At 55.6% G+C, this 18,587-nt stretch overlaps 1 protein-coding gene across 3 annotated transcripts in view; it reads right to left on the bottom strand.

Annotated features, from left to right (window-relative positions):
* CCDC12 (coiled-coil domain containing 12) overlaps positions 1 to 18,587 on the bottom strand; it is a 42,278-nt gene that overhangs the window by 20,943 nt on the left and 2,748 nt on the right. The window contains exons 2-3 of one of the 3 annotated variants that reach the window (XM_075548977.1): positions 4,866 to 5,069; positions 682 to 758 (exon numbers count right to left, since the gene is read on the bottom strand). In XM_075548977.1, coding sequence (XP_075405092.1) covers positions 682 to 758; positions 4,866 to 5,069 — 281 coding nt within the window. Of the gene's footprint in view, positions 1 to 681; positions 759 to 4,660; positions 4,789 to 4,865; positions 5,070 to 18,587 lie in introns of those variants that run through there. The other 2 variants (XM_075548979.1, XM_075548978.1) reach the window with 2 other exon arrangements.

An 18,587-nucleotide genomic window follows, 5' to 3' on the forward strand; every position in this document is an offset into this window, starting at 1 on the left:
AGAAATAGTAGCGACTTGAGTGGGTTCCCAGCCCACCACTCTCTCCATTCAGACACAAAGCCACAGGGAGGCTCTATGGAGGACCAGCCTTCAGGGCCACCCGGGGAGACTGCAGGCAAGACCCCCATGGGAAGAATGCCTAAGCCCCTCACAGAGGCTGCATTTTGGCAAAGTAAGAGAGCTGCTTCAAATGAAGGGCTGTGGAGAGGGAAGAGGCGGGGGAGGGGACACAAAGGTGAGCTGGCCTCTGATGGGAGGTCTATGCACAGCCCTGGGAGGGAGCTTCAGGAAGCTGGGGGCGGTGGGGAAAGATGCCCTTCTCTCAATTTCACTTTTCCACAGACTTTTTGCAGCCCTGCCACATCAAAGGAGAAGAAGAAAGTGGAAGGACATGAGGACAGCCAAGACACTGTGGAGAACGTGGTTTATGGAGGCTGGACCACCAGGCAGGGAGGCCCTTCCTAATACACCCAGGAGAGAATTCAGACGGAGTTTTGCAGGGACCATGCCACTAAAAGGCAGTCGGGAAGAGTGACAATTCCAGCTACAATGGGGGCCAGTGGAGAACAGGACACGGGAAGACCCCCAGAGCGAGGGGCAGAGGAGGAAGCAGGTGGGGAGTCTGACTGCAGAGCAGCATGGAGTGCTCACACCCCTGCACACGCAGGCGGGCACTGCTACCTGTGCTTGTCGCTCTCCTCCTCCTCCTCCTCCTCTTCTCTGAGCTGCTTCGTCTTTGGCTCTGCTTCTTGCTTGTCCTGCAAAGGAAGAAGGGAAACCGCCTCCTGAGATGAACAGGTTCTGGGGAAAAGTGAGGAGCCAGGCGCCCTGGGCAAGGCACACCTTGGGGCTCTATGCAGGGCATGGCCTGCTGCCACCTGATGGGAGCTCCACTGGAGCCAACTCCCTAGCCCTCCCTGCCCTGGTGAAATGAAAACAAACACCAGGAGCTTCGGGCACACGGTGGTGGTGACCCTCAGAGAACTCTATCGGGAAAGGGGTGTGTGTGGGGGGGGGGGCGGGGGGGGCTTGTATATGTCATGGTCACTAGCCACCATTACTGGAGCGGCTTCTCTGGGAACACCTATTTACTTCTCCTTAGGGGAAACATGCGGCATCCTGGTGGCACAGTGGTTAAGGGCTTGGCTGCTAATCGAAAGGTCAGCAGTTCAAACCCACTGGCAGCTCTGTAGGAGAGCTGTGGCAAATAATCTTCTGAATCTGGTTTTCCCTCCCCTCCTCCTTCTCCCCTGGCACACAATTACCACCAAGGGCATGAGAAGCTCCAGCAGACCAGCCTGGGGCCTCTGCAGCCAAGCTGCTGCTCCTTCCTGGTGGTGACCTGCCACCCTCTCTCAGGGTGCAGGGTCCCGGGAGACAGCGAGCGAGCGGGCGTGCATAACCAACGTGGGCCAGCTTTCGGAGAAGCCGGGCACACAACTGACAGCTGCGCCGTGGGCAGAGCAGCATGTGCCTATGAGCTGCTTCCTGCCAGAGTGTGTCCTCAGTCCCTCAGCTCCGTCTCCTGCAGGAGAGCCAGCATGGTCAACAGGTTCCAGAGGGGCATGAGAGGGCAGAGGGGCGAAAGGGGCTTCCTGATCCAGCACAAGCAGCATCTGGGTGTTACAGGACTGGGAGGCAGGGGCAGGTGGGCCCATCTCAGCGGGGAGCTAGCTCTGAGAAACAAGTTACACGCAAACCCACTGCTCTCAAATCCATTCCAGCTCAGAGCGACCCCCAGGACAGAGGAGAGGCACGCCTTCGCCGGGACAGTCTCCCCTTTCTCCCCTGCAGTGGCTCATGGGTTCAAGGTCAGCGCAACACATTACCCACTCTGCCACCAAGGCTTCTGAAAAACAAGTTTGGGTTCTCCAAATGGGTCCCAGGGCTGAGCTCCTCCCTGACTTAAAATGCTAACCAGTGAAGCAAGCCAGAACTATGAACATTCCAATTAAAATCCCCCTCCCAAATGCCAGTCAGCAGACTCAGCGCTGGCCAGAGGTGCTTGGCCTCCATGGGGGAGGGAAGGAGGTAGGAGAAAGAACTTCAAGGGCTCAGAGAGTCCATCTGGGGCCCCCACTCCCACAGAAGGCTTCTGTCCTAGGGGCTCTGCTCACTTGGAGGAAGGGACAGCACTGAGTAGAGTAGGGACCAACCTCTGGGAGAAAGCCCTTTGCAAATGCCATGCCCTTTCCGGCCACTGAGCAAGGTCGAACCCAGCTACTGCTGCCCCGCTGCCATGGTTACCAGCACCTCCACCCTCTGGAGTCCAGAGACCTAAGTGTCTCTGCAAAGACCGAGTTATTCATTAATGACTGAGAAAACACCCCACCAGCTAAGTCACACTTTACAAAGTGCCCAGCAGACGGTCTGGTGAGTGGAGACCGCACAATCTCTACACAGAGCTTTGCGGTGAAGGATGACCGCAAACTGCATGCTGGGTAATGAGCAGGGGTTCAAGAAAGAGACAGATGGCTCTAGCAATAGGGGAGGAGGTAAACACAGGAATGGGCCACACGTGGGGGGTTCAAGGTGTACCCCAGCTTGCCTATGACACAGGGAGCCACGGACAGGAAAATGAGAAGGAAAACAGCTGGAGGAGTTGGAGGGGGCAGACGGGACGGGACCCTGGCCTAAGTCACCAGGTAGAGAGTGGCAGGGAACCCCACTGCCGGGAGCAGTGGAAAGAGGCACAGACCAGCCTCCGCACCCCACTTGAGAGGCTCACAGGACCTCAAAAGTGGAGGGCTGGCAGGCTCACCACATTCCAAGCCCTCGGTGCCAGCCTGGAGGGAGGCAGATTTGCCAAGGGCACTCCACCTGCAGTGGGGACTGCGGAGCTGGGCCGCAGCCTCGTGACCCCAGCTGGTGTTCTTGCCAAGGAGACAAAAGCGAGCATACCAAGAGCAGCCAGGTCTAAGGCCATCTCTGGTCACAGCTGCCTTTCCTGTGCCACCCACACCACTCAGATCTGGGATCCAGAGCCAGCCAGGTCCACACCCTGATGGAGGCTCAAGCAGAGCCCAGTCCCCGGGGACTCTAGGCACCCGGCCACTCTGAGACCCTCAAGTCAGTCTCAGTCTTACCCCTTCTCCCTCCTTTCCCATCCCTTCCCTCTCTCCACCAACCACCACCTTAACCCGAGGCTCCCCCACAGCTCAGCCCCCTCCGCCCAGGCATTTCTTCCCTCTTTCCCCCACCCGCCTGCCCGAGTGCTACAACCACATGGCTGGCTGTCCCTCAGCTCAGCGTTCCCAGGCTCCTCACACCACTGCGGCAGCAGCCAGCCTCCTCACACACACACACCCGCCCCCAGCAGAGTGGACTCTCCCAAGGCCTCAGCACCTACCCACATCACAGTCCTCATGAGCCCTGCCCGGACACCACGACAAGTGACCCTCTGCCTCAACTCGCAAAATGTCCATTCTGATAACCCATGAAAAAAAACCCACTCTCTGGCCAGTCCTGGAGGCCCAGCTCAAGCAATCCCTACTGGAAGGGGCCTTCTGAGACCCCCAGGCAAAGGACCCTCTGGCTCCTCTGGGCCCAGTCTACAACAGGTGGTCATTCCTGTCTATATCCCAGGCCCTCCTCGGGGTGGGGCGCAGCCGCTCCACAGCCTGGACTAGACGCGCTCCGACTCCAGGAAAGGCACTCTTGGGAGTGCGGGTGGCCCACATGGAGACACTTCCCAAAGCCTGCTTGCTTCTGCCCTCAGTTCTGACCCACCCGAACTCTGCCCTCACCTCCTTCAGAGCTGACACAGGGCCTCTCAGAGCAGGGCTTCCGGGTGTCTCAAGGAAGCCGCCCGAAGTGGAGCCTGACCCACTTCCCCAGAGACAGGGGGGAGCCGTGGTGGGCAGTGGCTATGCACCAGGCTGGGATCCACATGGTCGGCAGTTTGAAAACCACCGGCCACCTCTCAGGAGAGAGACGGGGCTCTCTACCCCTGACAACAGTGACTGATGTTCTCGGGACCCCCAGGGTCGCTGTGAGTCAGCACTGACTCCATGGCAGCAGGTTTGTTTGTTTTTGGACCAGGGACAATACTTTTTAGTTGTACAGGATATTATTTCTATAATGTTTCATAAGACTTCAGTAAAGCCTTAGATTTGTGTGTGTAGAAAGGTTATTAATAAGACAGGGCTTTTTGGCTTTTCTATTTCTTCTTGAGCCAGCTTTCTCAAGGAATAGCAACTTTGTGTAATTTATTGAATTTACTGACATAAAATTGTTCACATTATCCCTTCTTAACCTTTTCACGTCTGTGGGATCTGCAGGGCTGTCCGCTGACAGTGATCTGGACCTTCTCTCTGGATCAAGAGTCCGGGGGCCACAGGGCTTACTCAGTCAGCTGCTCACTGCAGGGTCCATGGTTCCAAACCACCAGCTGGTCCTCGGGAGAAAGGCCGGCTTTCTACTCGGTAGAGAGTTTCAGTCTTAGGAGGCATAGGGCCGTTCCACAGTCCTACAGGGTTGCTACAGGGGACATGGAATGGATGGCAGTGAACTTTGGGTCTGAAGGTCGGGCTGCTACCAGAAGCTGAATGCACAACCAGGAAAGCAGAAGGGGCTCCTCTTCCCACACACTGCACCTGCCCCCTTTGAATGCTGGCTCGACACTGGGCACAGAGGTTACTCCATGGGCAGACAGACTTACCAGGTTAGCTCTGTGCCATGAGTGGTGAGGAAAGCTTGAAGACATGTTTGTACAGCTGGGGGACTAGCTGGGTAAGGAGGTAACCCTTAACTCAATTCTAAATGTCCAATAGGGGGATCAGCAACCAGGTGACGAGAAGGCAGGGCATGCCAGTAACCGCTGGGCAGAGACCTGAGCACAGCCAAGGTCTGCAGAACTGACGTACATAGCGGAGGTCAGGAGGAGACAGATGGCTGGCAGCGACTTCCTCCAGTGCTGTGGGAGGTGACGCGAAGGTGAGCATCAGCACCCTGACAGGGCCCTCTGGCTGTCTAGAAGATGAGTCACAGGAGGAGAGGAGGAAGTCAGAAGCCAGGCAAGATGCTCCACTCCCAGCTGGACCTGCCCTGGCCTGCTGCTGCTGCCGTGCCTGTAGTGGGGAGAGTGGGGGGATTAAAATGAAGGCTGGGACTGTCCTGGTATAGCTGGGCTCAGGAAAGAAAGGGGGCTTGAGTTAAGGGGCCAAGAAAGAAGTCTCTCAATATCCTAAGACTTAGCAATTACACACACACACACACACACACACACACACCCCTTACCCACAGGTAACATGCATAGCGCACACAAAACACTAACCGCAAAGGGATTACTTGAGTGCAAAATAGTGTAGCATGTGCATTATTTGTGCAAAACTGTGGTACTCAAGCTTTGAGGGGCTGCACCAGGGGTCTACCTTCCAGAAGAGAATGAGGAGCTCAGGACAGGGTCAGGAGGGGCCACTGCAACTTCTGGCCCACGTTCGCCACCCTTAAGATGTCCTTAGCCAGCTAGAGACCCGGCGACTCCCAGGTGCAGAGGCCATTTGCAACGCTCAGGCAAACCGCCGCATTAGCCCTGAGCGGGCCGGTATAGTCTCCACAGGAAGGCGTCGTTCGATTCACCAATGAAGAGAGAGTAAGACCACCACCCCTCGACACTAGTCCTCTAGGATGAAACTGGCCCAGACTGGAGCCTGTCCACTTCTGATTTGAACGCGGGGTGCGGCACAGTGACGGCAGGCCTCCCTGCTCATGGTGCAGCTGCATTTTCTAAGCCCCTCCTCGGCGCAGGACGAGGCTGACAATGCTGAGGGCAGTCGTGGCAGGTTTCACAATTTCACCCTGCTGCCTGTTATCAGAGCCAGGGGCTGCCTGGCTGGGGCAGCGGGACTTCCCGTTTGGCGAGGCTGTGGAGGGAGTTGTGTTTCAAGGGCACTTAGGGGGTACAGCAGTCACTCGAGTCTGACTCATTCTACAGATACAATGATAAGCTTTGGGCTGACAGCCACCACGCCCAGGACCAGAAACTGCTGGGCTCTCCACTGCCCGAAGACTAGGGGGAGGGAGGCCCTGCCACCTCCTGGGCAGACGATGATCCCACTGGGCTGCAGTGCTTCTCAGCGTGGGTCCTAACAATCGATGCCCAGCTAGGACTACCTGCCTGTGTGCCTGCCATGTGCCCAGCGGACCTTGAGTAAGTACCTTGAAGAAAGAGGCTTCTCTTACCCATCTCCGAACCCTTGGCCTGGGCGCCGGCTACAGAAGACCCAGCACGGTGGTACAGCATGTAGGCTCTGGGTCAGAGCGGGACAGCAGATCCCAACTTTATTCCCGACTGCGCTGTGAGACTTACCACCTCGCCTGACTTTCCTTTCCATACTTATGAAAGCACTGACAGCCGTCAGGGCTTCCAGAAGGACTGCACTGAGACCGGAGAAGGGGAAACAAGCCCGCAGCCTGGTGGGGCAGGGCTCCCTGGACCAGGAGAGGCCATGGTCAGCTTTCCCTTTCATTTCTCTCGTCTGACATTCCAGCAATCCTGTGAGGAGGCAGGGCAATGAGATGACGGCTGATTCACGAAGGCATCACAAGATGTGTCAGACAGTGGGTGCAGGGGCGGCAGACCTGCTGCTTCCCTAGGCAATGGTTCCGCAAGAGCCAGGCTCGGAGCGGTGGGCAGGGTGTGGGCAGGGCTAGCAATGGAGAGGCAGTGCTTAGGCCCTGCTCCCCAGTGGTGGGTGCGGACATTTGAGAACAAAGTGGCTGAGCTGGAGGCTGGGAACCCAGTAAGGAAACTAGAGATAAGGGCTGGAGATAAGAGCTAGAACTGGGTCAGGATGCTGCGCTAGGACAAGGGGGTGCCTGAATGCTGTGGGGGGACAGAGAGGAGTCACAGGGCTGAGGTTCTGGCCATGACTTCCTGAGAGAATGAAGGCGACTTTGACAGAAAAGGCTGGGCTTGCTCAGGACACAGAGAAAGGTGCGGCAACTTTCAGGCTGGCGACTCAAGCGGAGGCCTGAGGGCCAGCAAAGGCCAGCGCAGACAAAAGGCCAGGCTGGGTCAAGGTGTCCTCAGGGACTGAGGTGTCCTCGGCAGTGAGAGTCAAGGCCTTGCCCTAGATGACCACGATCATCCTGTGTGTGTCACAGCGCAAGCCCCAAGCTGCCTGCGACAGGGCAACTGATCCAAGACACCAGCCTCCTCAAAGGAGGCGGCTACCTTCTCCCACGGTTTCTCCAGGTCAGCAAAGACTGACTGGCTCGCTGGTGCTGGGTTTCCCACACTGGGTTCTGAGGTCAAGTAAGCCTAGCAATCAAACAGACAAACAAGGAAATGGAAAAGCAGGCACCAGGGCTCCCAGACAAGGCTGGGATTCCCGAGGTCCAAGATACCAAAGGCACCACTTGGAGAAGCTACATTTTTCTCAATAAGAATCGGGGGGGGGGGGGGGTAGATAGGAGGGGGTAGGTGACCCAGAGAAGATAAGAAACTGTAGGAGAAGGAGAGAGAGGCTGGGAGGCTTCTCAAAGGTGGTTCCTCATCCTGCATCTTAAAGGAGAAGTGGGAGGAGGGGAGGGAGCGAAAGGAGGACCCTGCCTACTAGTCAGGACCACTTCATTGTCACAGCACAAGCAGAGAAGGACCCAGAGGGGCCAGGCACAGTCCTCGCCTCTTCCTGGCCTGCAGCCAGTCCACACCAGGTCCTCCAGGCAGCTGAGCAGTGCTCCCGAGTCCTGCTGGAGGCCCTGTGGACACCGTGGACAGCAAGACTCCTCGGCTGAATGTGGGGGGACCCAAGGGCAAACTACAAGAGCTCTATGGCAGAGGCTCTCCTCCTCCTCCTGTGAAGTGGGGCTGGTGCTACCAGCAGGATGTTTGAAGAGTAAATGAGGCCATGATTCCCTCTACTGCTCGGGCATGTCTGGCCCTCCCTCCATCAATGGGTCTGGCTCAAATGCGGGCTCTAGCCACATTGCTCCAGGGAAACTAGACATTTCCTCGGTTCTCACCACCCACCCTGATGCAAGAAAACAGGGCCTGGAGCCGAGGGACCACAGTACACAGGAGGCAGGTCTGGACACAGAAAGGCCATTCCTGTGCTAGACCACCCGGCTGAGAAAGCGATGCATCCCAACATCACAACATGCAGTAACGTGGACAACACAATTGACCATCTCCTTCCCTGACAGTGTTTGTGGTGCCTGCGGCCAAGCTTCTGGGGATATGAAGGTGACCAAGTTCATTTTTCTTAAATGAGACTCAGAAGAATGACCCATCGGAGGCCCAACCTGGAAGAAGTACCATATCTGCAAGGCCTGCATACACACAGCACCTGAGTTCTGCACTCACCACTAACCCCCACGGCCAGGGGGCGGGGTGTCAGCATTTCCCCTGGCAGTGCCATTTCCTAGGGGCTTGATTTTACCAGGCTGTGTTCTGAAGAGATTGTTGCCATCTGTCTTCCTACCCCAATGCTACTCATCTCTGTCCTCTGGCATTTCCGAAAATGACAGTCACTTCTCATTGTTAACAAAGTACCAGATAATTGAGCCTAAATTGTAATCAATGTATTTCTAAAAGGTGAAAAAAATGAAGCTCAGTGCAATTCATAACCTGCCCTGCATGACACCACTCGGATGTGCTAGGTCCCAGATGCTGGCGCAGGCCTCTAGCCCCAACCCTCGCATGAGTGGCTTCGCCGGTGTCTCAGGTCACCTCGGCAGCTCCTCCTGGTGCCCTATCGGACAGACACAAACCCCAGGAGGCCCCAATACGGCCATTTGGGGGCAAAGGAATGCCAGCCCTGGAAAATCACAAGGAGATAAACGACACACACAGGTATTTATAGCTGTGTTTCTAATGATGGAGAGACCTGGAAATAGGATGCCAGTCTATAAGACACAGGATAGCCGGCCAGCTGTCCATGCGACTGGCCACCGCACCACCACTGACATGGCAGATGCACCCCCCCCCACAGCACACAGGCACAGGAATGTGGGGTCCCACAGACATCAGCAGGGACATGAACACACAGTGTCCGTGCAAACGACTAGAGCACCTACGGATTCACACAGCAGCACGACTGCAGATGCCATTTCCTCCCTTCCTCTCATTCTACCAGCGACTGACGTGAGAAATGCGGTGAGCAGGGGGCCCAGCTGCAGGGACTCACTGTCCTGATGGCACCCACCGCAGCACAGAGCCTCCACACCTCACCCGGCACCCGGGGCCCGTCAAGAGGCATGCGGATAAGCCAGACATGAATGACCTTTCTCACATGAAAAAAAAGGGAGGGGGCAACTGCTGTGGCGGTTAGAGAGGGGGACAGCGGCCTGCATATCCCACAATCCCTCTGCAACCTGGAACTAAGGAAGAGAAGCAAAACCAACAGCCATATGCAGCTTGTTCCCCGCCCCCCCAAGTCAGGACAAATATTCTTATTATCCACAGCTAGAAATTTCGGTTAAGAAAATAACTGATGGTGAACAAGAGGTTACCTCCCTACCGTCTTGCCCTACCCCACCGTTTCCCTTTTTCTGGAGGGGAAAAGCCTGCTTCGCCACAAAGCAGAACTTGCAACCCCCAAACTTCCTCACATGCTAAGCTCACAACTGGTGCAGGAGAGAGTGAACCACAGGCGGTGAACAAGGTGCATGCAACTGGGAAGAGCCCCACCCTGCTGGGGGATGGCCCTACACGGCGTTGGGGCCATGCAGCTGGCTGGTTTGGGGAAACAACAGAATCTCTGGTCTTGAGGAACTTCAGGCCTGAAGAACCAACAGGCCTCCCCTTTCCACATCACCTGGGCAGGTGTGTGGGCTGGGGTCTGAGCCCAGCAGGGATCGGGGAGAGCCCATCTACTGCGTGCTTACCATCCTCAGACCTGGGGGGAAAGCAAGCAACTCAGGATGGCCCTGCAAATGACTCTCTTGTGCCTCCCCCACATGTCCTTGCCAGCACCCTGGATGCCAGCAGCAGCCATCACTTGTGCCTGGTCGCAGCTGCACCAGCCTCGAGTCCTAATGTCCTTTCATGTGGGTAGATTTATTCTGGAAACAGGGCAGTCAAGAAGTATGGCAAGTGCCATTGTTTATTCAAAGGCTAAGTATTTATTTCCCAACCAGTCAACAGCCAACACCACAGCTGGGACCACATCAGGCTCCTGGTGGCCACACCCCACCCCTGGTGTGTTCAGAGTTGGGGAACAGCTAAAGAACCGAGGGCGTTTCCCCTTGGGGAGCTGCTGGAGTACCCTCTGTCTGTGTTTGAACCACACCTTCCAGAAACCTCACCCAGGCCTGACTTCACAACTGCACCCAGGCAGTCCTCCCTGCCGGCAGCCCCTCAGCCTGCAGGCTTTCCCCACGCTGCTGGCTGCCTCCCAAAGGGCCAGTCTGCTTCACCCGGAGAAAAGGCTCCAGCCAGCCAATTCCAAACTCCATGTGCCTGCCTAACTGCCTTATTTCTTCACGCAAACATTTACAGACTGTGTCTGGATCTTGTCATCTGGCAGTCAAAAAAATGACTAAGCCCCGACCACTGCCTCCAGGGAGTTCTGGAGTGAGTGAAAGAGGAAGCAGACAGGTAGGTGAACGACGGGCCACCACACCGCGTGGCCAAAGTGAATACCAGGTGCTGTGTGAATGCTGAGGACTAACGGATGATGAACTGTGATGAGTTCACCTGAGCTCATCTGCAAGGCCAAGGGCAGCCCAGAGCGCTGGGGAAATGGAAAGAGTGGGTGGGATGAGGATGGGGAAAGCCACAGCAGTAGGACTGGCAGGGAAGGGCCTGCCCGGTGGGCTGTGGAGTCTGTCGCCAGGATCTCTGAGAAGGCATAGACAGCAGGCTGGAAGGGGGCAAGAGCCTGACTGGGGTGCTGTTGATAGCAAACAGAAAGAGAAGGCCAGAAAGGGAGGGGACAACAGGAACTGGTCAAAACCACTAGAGACAGGCTGGATGTGGGTCCAGAGAGACGCCGTCCCAACCTCAGATGCGGACGACAGCTGCCTGAGTCTTCTTCCAGCCCTCCCACATCTGCCCGCACTTCACTCACCTGTGCACCAGGGCCGGGCCTCCAGCATCCTGGGCCGGCATTACCCACCTCCACCGAATGACAGGGAATAGGGCACCGGCTCACAGTGAAGACAGACAGACAGTCAGCACTGACATGGAGGTTTTTCTGGCTACATCATTTTCTCAAGACTTCAAATAAATTTACCCAAGACTTGGGGATGTTTTCTGCACAATACCCACAAGAGTCCATTCTTAGACCAAATGGGAGAAATAAGCAAGCCACAGGTTTTGTGCTGCAGTCGCCTCAGATGTCATCTGGGACAGGATGAACTCCATCCAGTGACCCGGAGATCACGTTATAAATAGCCACTACTTCATCAGAAGCTTGCAGGGTAAAAACTGGGACTGGGACTTCCAAAGCACCCACGACAACTCTACACGTGGTCCAGACTGAGGAGTCTCTCTGTCAGCTCCCATCCTTCCCCTTGAGAGCTGGCCCAGGAGAGGAACGACCTGGGCAAGGCCACACCTTGTTGAGGGTCCTCTGTGGTCACCAAGTGGGCCCTGGACACAGTCACTCAGACACGGTAAACAGCATGCAGACCAGAGATCCAGGTTGTGTGGGGCCAGAGAGGCAGCTAGGGCTTCTCCAGGCCTCTTGACCAATGTACACTGCTCTTACCACGTTGCCTAGGCGATGAAAGGCAGTGACACAAGTGTGTGCTCCCAAGTCGTTCTATGGGCTGTCCCAAGCCTGGAGAGGCTCCAGCTGGAACGCTGAAGGAAGAAACCACCTCCCACTCCCAGGCCGCTGGCTTCCTACTAACCCCCAATCAAACCCAACCCACTGCCAGCGAGTCGACGGTGATCCATCACGAGCCTATTTAAGGTTTCTGAGACTTAACCTTTCTCCTGCAGTGCAGCTGGTGAACTTGAACTGCTGACCATGCAGTTAGCAACCCAGCACCTAACCCACCTGCCACCTGGGCTCTTCCCCACCCACTCCAAAAGCCCCAAGTTCTCCACGTTCACTTTCCCAGCCCACCTGGAAGCAGGGAGGACAACCCGGTCTTGCTGATCCAACAAACCAACACCCGACTCTGCATGGGGCATGGGCCAGCTGCACCAAGAGGACAGCAGCCCGGAGGGGAGCAGAGCACCCTGCAGTGTCGAGTCCTGGAACGCAGCAGTGGTTTTCTTTCACACCATTTCCCCTACAAAACGCTAGACTCCTGACCAGTTATTTCTAAGCTGGCTCTCCTTTTAACCAGCCAAAAGCCACCAGGATGGAATTGTCGCTTGCTATTCCTGACTTGTAGTGATGAAATCACTGGCAGAGTGTACAGCACTTTCTAGGTCTCCAGCTGAGTGAAATTCCAGTCCACAGGCAGAGGCTGACATCACAGTGGGGCAGAGTCTCACGCCCACCCTGTAGAGGTAGTGGCTGAGGTTCGACCCAGTAAAATACTGTGTGGATGTGGTCCCAGCATCCCCTCTAAGTCTCCCCGACCATCTTAAAACCCTCACCTACATACGTTTCCTCTGGAGACAGAGTCTCCCTTGACCCAGGTGCTTGCCTGAGAGGAGGCGCCCGTGGGCCGTGGGTGACACTGCAAGGGCAGCAGTTGGAAACCCCTGTCGAGGCTTTCTGTCCCGCGGAAAGGGACAGTTCTAGCCTGCCCCATGGCAGCTGCTAGGCATCAAAATGGACTCAACGGCAGGGAGACTGGTTTTATCTGAAGAGGGGGGAGTGCAAGAGCGCCCCAGGAAGCCACTCCTGGCTCTGACATCTGCGTGCTGTGGGGCCTGGAGCACGAACACACTTTAGTTTCCTCAACTGCAGGGTGGCCATGACCAAGGGAGAGTGCTGATGCCCGTGCAGGGCAGAGAACGGCCTTGGTGGACAGGTGACCTCTTTCTCAGGTCGCCCAGAGCAGCCAGTGACCAGAGGAAGACCCAGCCCTTGTCGTTCAGCGGACCACAGCTCAGAAGGGCAGATCCTACATGGCGGGCAAGGCAGAGCACACCAGGGCAACTCAGAAAAGGCTGGCGATGGTATGCAGGGGGGCAGAGAGGAGAAAGAGGGAAGGAGGGAAATGAACTTCCACAGATGGTCATCCTCAATTCACACCTCCATCAAGTGATTACCCCCATGTGGCCACTCACTCACTCACTCCTCCAGGTCAGGTTGTCTAGGGAACCATGTAACCTGGGGCCCACCAAATGGAGACAGTCCCTGCAGGTCAACTAGTGAGATAAAGCAGCGGCATGTCCTCGCTGGCTCAGCAGACCGAGCTCCCCAACCGGCCCCACAGCACAGGAGCACGCTGTATTATCACTGGGGGTCGAGGGGTCAGTCCCTGTGACAGTTACATAATCTCTGTCAACTGGCAAAGGGGTGGAGTCTGGCCTGTCAATCAGGTCGCAGCTTGATGGCCTCATTTGGAGGCACAACAGCAATAAATAGCTCACTGGAGGCCAGACTCACTCTCTCTGATTCCTCTTCCTGCTGACAAAACACAGGGAGCCACACTGATGGAGCCAGAGCCCTAGAGCTGGAGAAACCATGTGGAGACCCCTGCCAGCACTGAGATGCCTCTATCGCCACTGGAACCACAAGACTTCCCACCCACTGGCCTGTGATCTTCCTGCATTTGGTGTCACTGCATGTGTTGCGTGAATCTGAAGAAGAATTTATAGATTGGTATGGGACATATAGACTAATATCGGACTTACGGACTTGATTTGGACTGGGCTGGAATGTTTTCTTAATAACAATGACTCTTTATATAAAGCTCTTTCCTATACACGTGTCTGTGGATTGGTTTCTCTAGTCCACCCAGACTGACACAGTCCCCCACCATGTCCCAAGCCCTGATCTTGCTGGAAACCCAAGCTCGCCTCAGTGACCTCATTCCCCAGGCCTGGCACACAGCTGATACTCAGGAACAGCAGTAATGACAGAAAAGGGGCTCTGTAACAGAGCCCTCACCCCACTAGGAACCCTGCTTCGGGAGGTCTGCCCTCATTTCACTGCATTCATCCCCTAAGCAGACAGACCGGCCTGAGTCATAGATCCCAGGACCCAGTACAGGAAAGTCCCGCCTTCACCAAATGACTTCCTCTCGGGCATCAGATGCAGGTGCTGTTTCTGTAGAGGGCAAATGACCCTGAAAGAAACCTAGTGGCACCCTGCCAGGAAAACAGTGGGGGCATCGGAGGGGCACCCCTCCCTGCCCTTGAAAGGACAATGTTTTCAGGCCCTAGCCACTCACTTTTTCTGGACAGAGCAGCTCTGTAAAGCCTTGAACCAAAACAGCCCTGGAGTGTGGATTCTACTCCCTCCAGGCCCTGGTTGCCACAGCAACTGTTTTCCCTCTTGGAATTCTTTCAAGAGTACAAGCTGTTGCTTCCCTCCAAAACAAAACCGGAGAGAAGCCAGGGCACCAGGGATTAAGGAAAGGGGTCTGAGGGAAGGAGGGGGGCAAGCCCTGGTTGAGCCACACTTGGGCACCTGGACCCTGGCCTGCAGCTCTCCCAGTACCTGCTGCAGGAATGGCCCTGCAGGCAGTGAGTTGGACCTGGGCTTGCGGGGAGACAGAGACTGAGACTCTGTGTGTGTGTGTTCTCGCACTCGGGGTGGGAATGGGGTGGGGGTCACAGAGACAGGATGGGAGACTGGAGGAGGAGGAGGAGGAAAGGTATAGAGGGTCTATTGGGTGTAAGGGAAGGTGTGGGGTGAAGTGGGGGTGGAGTAGAAACTTCAGGGGCTTTCCTATTGGTCCCCAAGTGAGGAGACAGGGAAACCAAAGCCATCTGTCTAGCCAACCTGTGGTGCAGGGCACCTGAGAGAGCTTCCCGCCTGACTCAGCAGCGGCCTGAACTTCTGAGAGAGCTGGTGAGAGGGTGGGCACGATGGGAATAAGTCCGACTCCTCACCCAGGGCAGTATGTGCTCCGCTGCCTCTCCTCTGCCCGCCCACCTGCTGGCGAGCCCTTCCTCCAAGCTCACTCCACATGGGGGGCAAGGACCCTGCCAGGTGTGCCCAGGTCAGACAGGATCAGTGGGCTCCCCTACCTTGGCCCTACTTACTCTCACCCTCCACACCACACATCCCTCAGGAGGATGAGTCTCAAACACACCTTCTCTCCCCTCCAGCACTGAACAGCACCGGCAGGTACACGGAGCCTTGGGGAGCACCTGCTGGAGACATCAGCCCTGCAGGCCCTCTGCCCTCCCTCAAGGCTCACCAAGACACATGATGGATGGGCGTTCAGGTAGAGATGTGTGTTTTGTGAGCAGGGCTGGCGGGGAGTACGTCCTACAGAGGCGCCCCGGCGAACGAAGTCATCGCAAGGCACCTGGGACTAGCTCCCCCAACACACTGCCTTTGAGTCAATTCCGGCTCAAGGTGAGAGACCTTTGGAACAGGAAGAACTGACTGCCCCTGTGGGTTTCCAAGACTGTAACTCTTTCCAGGAGTAGAAAGCCTCATCTTTCTCCCAGGGAGCAGCTGATGGTCTCAAACCACTAACTTTGCAGTTCACAGTTCACTAAGGGCACCAGGGCACCTTGCATGGGAAGAGCTGAATGTAGACCAGTTACTATTTCTAACAGGTCGCATTCACCTTGTTTTAAGGGCTCCATGGCTCGTGTCTCCCACATGATGAGCCCAAGTGACAGAATGCTGCCGCGTCACATAAAGTTCCATGCACGGTGCTGCTCTAGTCTCCACAACCCACCTCCATGACTCTTGGACAGAGCACAACTCTGCCACAGGGTTTCCATGGCTGTGAACGCAGTCGGCCACACCTCTCTCTCCAGGAGTGTTGGGGAGATCTGACCAGCTGACCGACCTTTTCCATCAGCCATCAACCGAGTGCTCTAACGACTGCACCACTAAGGCTTCTCACCCTAGTCTCTGGGGTCAGGTTAAAAACAGGAAGTGCCGCTAAACAAGCAGGCTGGGTGCCAGCCCTCAGCCCTAAGGTCCCCAAGGTCACACACCCAACCAGCTTCCCTCTGTCTCAGAGCAACAAAAGAGCACAATCCAGGCCAAGTGCTCCGGAAACCCAACAGTCAACCAGGGGGCAAGTGTGTGTGCCAAGTTAATCCATCACTTCTAGGAGCCTCCCGGGCTGCAGGGAGGGCACAGCAGCTGCATGCTGTCCTGCCGGGCTGCACCACAGAGGGATGCCAGGGCTGGAACTGCCGAGGAGCATCATCAAGGGTGTTTCAAAGACAACACAGAAACATGTGTCGTGTTGGGGGGGGGGGTGTGTGTGCAAACATTGGCTCCTGCAAAACACGGCTGCCAAAGCAGCCCGGCCCAGCTGTCAGACGGCCCCCTGGCCCTAATCACTGCCAAGTGCGCACCTCCAAACCTCCAAAGGCTCCATGGCCCCGGATACTCCCATCTCTCAACAGTCTCCGGTCCTTTCCCGCCTCCTCAGCCCGCTTCCTCCATCCACAGCTCAGCTTAGGCTCCCCTCTGTCTTTTTGAAAACTTTTCCCTGTCTCAGCCTGGATGTCCCAAGAAAGGAACCCCAGAAGTAGTCTGGTCCTGTGGTCTCTTCCTCACCTGTTAACCTGGCCCTGCTGACCTCCAAGCTGCTGCCACTCTATCAGGTGCAACCTCTGCAGACCCGCCTCTCCCCGGGCCTGGCACGGGCTGGAATTGGGCAGCCTGCACTTGTGAGCTCCACAACAACTGGGCGGCGCAGCTCCTCTGGATCTCTGGCCTTGCAGTGCATCATAGGACTACCCTGGAGTTCCACAATGAAAAAGACAGACGCGGAAACGCTAATCCTGAATCCCTTCGTCTGCCACAATCTCAGAACGGGCTCTTGCACGATCTCATTAAATTGTGAGTTTGCGCCCTCGTGGGGAGGGGATGGAGAGTGGCTAGTGAGGGAATCAGGCCCAGGCTCGGAATCCTGACACCTCCGGCAAAGGCACCCACACAAGGGGTCCTCCAGGAAGGCGTTGCCACAGCTGGCCAGGGGACCAGCCAGGAGCCACCCCTGAAGGGCAGGCAGGTACCCACTGGCAGGTTCCAGCTGAGATCATGCTTGGCCCTGCAACCAGGGTTACGAGTGCCCAGTTGCTGACCACAAGGGCCTGACCTAAAATTGAGGAACAACTTCCTGAGAGGAGACTCCCCAGGGCTTATCAACTAACAGCAGGCAGCCAGTGCTGCTTCTCCTCTTAAAGGTCCTGCCAGAAAGGGTTGTGGGCTACGAATGGAGCTCAGAATTTAGAGCCCTGACTGCCTCTCCCCAACCCTTGACCCCAGTAAGCAGGCCAGTAAAGAGCTGGAGAGGTGGAACATGAGGATGGCCTATGTAAGGGCCACCCTCCGCCCAGTGTGAGAGACATCACTAGAAGTGTAACTGAAGTGCGTGCAAAGGCAGACTTGCGTCACGACGGGGAGCAAAGAGCCCCGCGACGGTGTGCAGTTTTAGCCTGGGCCGTCTTGGCTCGGCTGTCACAGCTCCAGAAGAACCTACCAGGCCCTGCTCTCACGAAGCAGCAGGATGACCAAGGCGTGGAGTCACCCGTATTGTAAATAAGGATTTACAATACCGTATATACTCGCAGAGAAGCTGAGCATTACAGCACATTTTAATGCAGTTATACTCGCGTATATATGGTACACAGTTAGCATGAACATCTCGCCAACGGGAAGGAGAGTCGGCATCTGGCTCCGAGGGCAGTAAGGTGTGTCTATGAGCAGCTGGGCCTCAGCTTCACGGTCTTTCACCCACTACAATTTTTGAGCAGGTAAGCCCAGTCCTAGTTATTGGAGGCTGCTATACCTGAAATAGCCCAGGTGGGCGGCTTTAACAAACATAAATCATGTTTCTCATAGTTTCAGAGTCTAGAAGTGTGGATTCTGGGCGCCGGCTCTAGGTGCAGACTCTGAAGGATAGCCCAAGTCTCTTCTGAGCTTCTGTTCCTCACTGACTAGGTAGCTCGGCATCCATCCTTCTTGCCCTTTCAGAGATTCAGGCTCAGTTCCCTGCTTAATCTGTTCCCTTTCTATCTTTGAAGAGTCTGACTCAAGACATACACTATTCAAAAACTGTCTTTAACAGCATAACCCAGAAAAACATTTCCTACATGAGATTATCACCACAAATATTTGGGTTAGGATTTACCATATATAATTTGGGGAGGGAGACACAATTCAACCCATAACATGCATAAAACCCAAACGATATCAGAAAGCACACAGGATATAATACAGCTAAGTATAAAGTGCTTCCTGCCCTGCTCCCACCCTGCATGAGGTACCACACCAGGTCAGTACACAAAGCCACCACCTGTTCTCAAGGTCCCTATAACCTTAAGACAGGGACTCCTTCTAGCCATGTGGCCCCGGGCAAAGCCACCCAATGTTTACTGGCCCTGGTGCTTCCACCTATAAAACTATGCAATAAATCCCTCTCATTCTTCCTTCTTTTCAAGGTTGCCATCACAACCAGGTGTGAGAAACCAAGCAGATGGTATTGTTTACCAAGTTAAATTTGAAAATGCCATTATCTATAGTAGAGAATATTAAATCCTCAGAGCAACAGAGACAAGCAGGAGCACTGTGCACTCCCCACCT

The sequence above is a fragment of the Tenrec ecaudatus genome, chromosome 4 (assembly GCF_050624435.1).
Source record: "Tenrec ecaudatus isolate mTenEca1 chromosome 4, mTenEca1.hap1, whole genome shotgun sequence".
In the NCBI taxonomy this organism is placed as follows: Eukaryota; Metazoa; Chordata; class Mammalia; order Afrosoricida; family Tenrecidae; genus Tenrec; species Tenrec ecaudatus.